The 2,276-nt window shown below is 38.5% G+C and overlaps 1 protein-coding gene across 1 annotated transcript; it reads right to left on the bottom strand.

Annotated features, from left to right (window-relative positions):
• Nucleotides 1-936: 936 nt before the first annotated feature.
• On the bottom strand, nt 937-1,885 carry LOC100922823 (olfactory receptor 6K6). The gene has a single exon (XM_003767890.2). It carries the CDS (start codon nt 1,883-1,885, stop codon nt 947-949), a length of 939 nt encoding a protein of 312 aa, XP_003767938.1. The 3' UTR covers nt 937-946.
• Between the last annotated feature and the right edge of the window lie 391 nt (nt 1,886-2,276).

Genomic DNA, 2,276 nt, shown 5'->3' with positions numbered 1-2,276 from the left:
AAATACACAGTACACTCAATGAAGAAAAATGGAGTTTTGGTATAAGTTAAAGTGAAAGTGAATTTGATGAGGACTGATGCATCTGAGGCACAGAACAGAAGAGTGGGAAGAAATAGGAGGCTTTTCTGGAGTTCCTATATAGTTCCTCCTGAAGGAGTCAACTGGTCTGGTCTGATGAAGCACCTCATGATATTCTGGAAAGCCTTCCTTTATTTTCAGAATGTGGCATGAAGATTTTGAAAGAAATAAAGGGAGACCTTTATTTTGGGGGGCAGGAACTGTTTTGCTTACTATGGTTTTTATAGGCTTGGAGGTATTGACTTTTGGTTCTGCTGCTTTTAAAGGCTTCTAAGGAATGGAGATATTCCCAGTAGGAACGTGGACTCATGACAGCGGGGATTATTCTCTAGTGATTTTTTTCTATTTTTATTTTACTGCATTATAGTAATGGCATAGCTGAGTCAAAATGAATGTACTATTTAGTAACTTTTAATGTATAATTCCACAATACTTTCCAGAATGGTTGCACCCATTCACAGGTCCTCCCATAGTTTATCAGTATGCCATTTTCACCACAATCTTTTCAATATTTGTCATTTCTTTTTTGGTAATTTTTTTGACACTTACATATCTGGGTAGTCTTAGATAAGTGACAGATTATCTAGTTCCATTTCCTCATCTGCAAAATAAAGGAATTGAATAATTTTAAGGTTCCTTTCTGTACTCAGTAGATGATGAAATAAGAAAAAAAAAACTCAACAAAATACAACATAATCAATGGTGATAATATGGTCATAGCTTATTTTCAGCCATAATAAGAATAAGGGAACACAATAAAACAATGAGCAATGCAAAGCAAGAATGAAAAAACAAAATTCCAGAAGGATAAAAAAGAAAAACATCACAAACATCCTAGAATTTAAGATTAACCTTTAGTCCTCTCATTCTACTTCTGAGAACAGAGAAACTTCTTGATAGCTTCCTTCATGTCTTTGTTCCTCAAACTGTAGATGATGGGATTGAGGAAGGGGGCAAGGACAACAAAGGTGATTGCTATGGCTGTATCCCAGAACACAGAATAGGTAGCTGAGAAACGTAGATACATGAGTGCCACACTCCCAAAAAACAGGAGAAAGACAGCAATATGTGCAGCACAGGTAGAGAAAGCCTTGTGGCGACCCTCAGCTGAAGGGATCCTCAGTATCACCAAGATGATTCGGATGTAGGATAGGGCAATGACCAAGAAGGAGCCCAGGATTTCTGCAGCATGGATGGCATCCACAATGACTATGAGTGAGGTATCCGTGCAGGCCAAATGTAGCACTGGGGTAAAATCACAGAAGATCTGGTGAATCTGGTTGGGACCACAGAAGGGCAATGTAGAGATCCATACGATCTCAGGGAGCACAAGGAGAAAGCCACAGAGACAAGAGCCAGCAGTGAGCTGGGCACACAATCTAGGTGTCACAATGGTTGGGTAGTGAAGGGGCTTGCAGATGGCAACATATCTGTCTATGGCCATTGCAGTCAGGAGGCAGCCTTCTGAGATCCCAAGAGAATGAAAGAAATACATTTGCAGGAGACATCCAGCAATGGAGATGGTCTTCTGCAGACTGATCAGGTTGGTGAGCATCTTGGGGATGGTAGTTGTAGTGTACCATATTTCTAAGAAGGAGAGGACACTAATGAAAAAATACATAGGGGTATGGAGTGCTACATCTAGCTGAATGACAATAAAGATCATCAAGTTGCCAGTAATGATGAATCCATAAATGAGGAGAAGAAGAATGAAGAATAAGAGGCCTCCTTTCTCCAAATCAGGGAAGGCAGAGAAGAAAAACTCAGTTACAGCTGTGTGGTTCTCTATCTCTATCCCTTTAGTCATCTGCAAAAGTAAAAAAAAAAAAAAAAAAAAAAGTTGAAATTTGTGGAATCAGAGGCTTGAAAGCCAAAACTATTGCCCATTTTAAATATGCTATTGATAAACAAGCTGCATCTTTATCTTCCTTTTTCTTCTTAACAAGTTTGGCTTAGGGATTCTGATCTGTCATTGCTCCCCTATGTCAAAGGAAGCCCCAGTTAGACTTTGAATACATGAGAGAGATGCCTGGCACATAATAATGATTTCTTGATCATCTAGTATTAGAAACCATCCCCTTTATTGAACTGCAAATATTTATTTCAGAAACTTTGTGAGGCATGATAACAATGATCAATATTTAATGTTTATATAGTACTTTTTGGTTTAAAATGTTCTTCCATCATCACAACTTGTG

The sequence above is a fragment of the Sarcophilus harrisii genome, chromosome 4, assembly GCF_902635505.1.
Source record: "Sarcophilus harrisii chromosome 4, mSarHar1.11, whole genome shotgun sequence".
Lineage (NCBI taxonomy): Eukaryota > Metazoa > Chordata > Mammalia > Dasyuromorphia > Dasyuridae > Sarcophilus > Sarcophilus harrisii.
This window is presented reverse-complemented; position numbering and strand designations above follow the sequence as displayed.

Coding starts and splice junctions, on each gene's coding strand:
- LOC100922823 (XM_003767890.2), bottom strand. CDS start 1,885: ATGACTAAAGGGATAGAGATAGAGAACCACACAGCTGTAACTGAGTTT.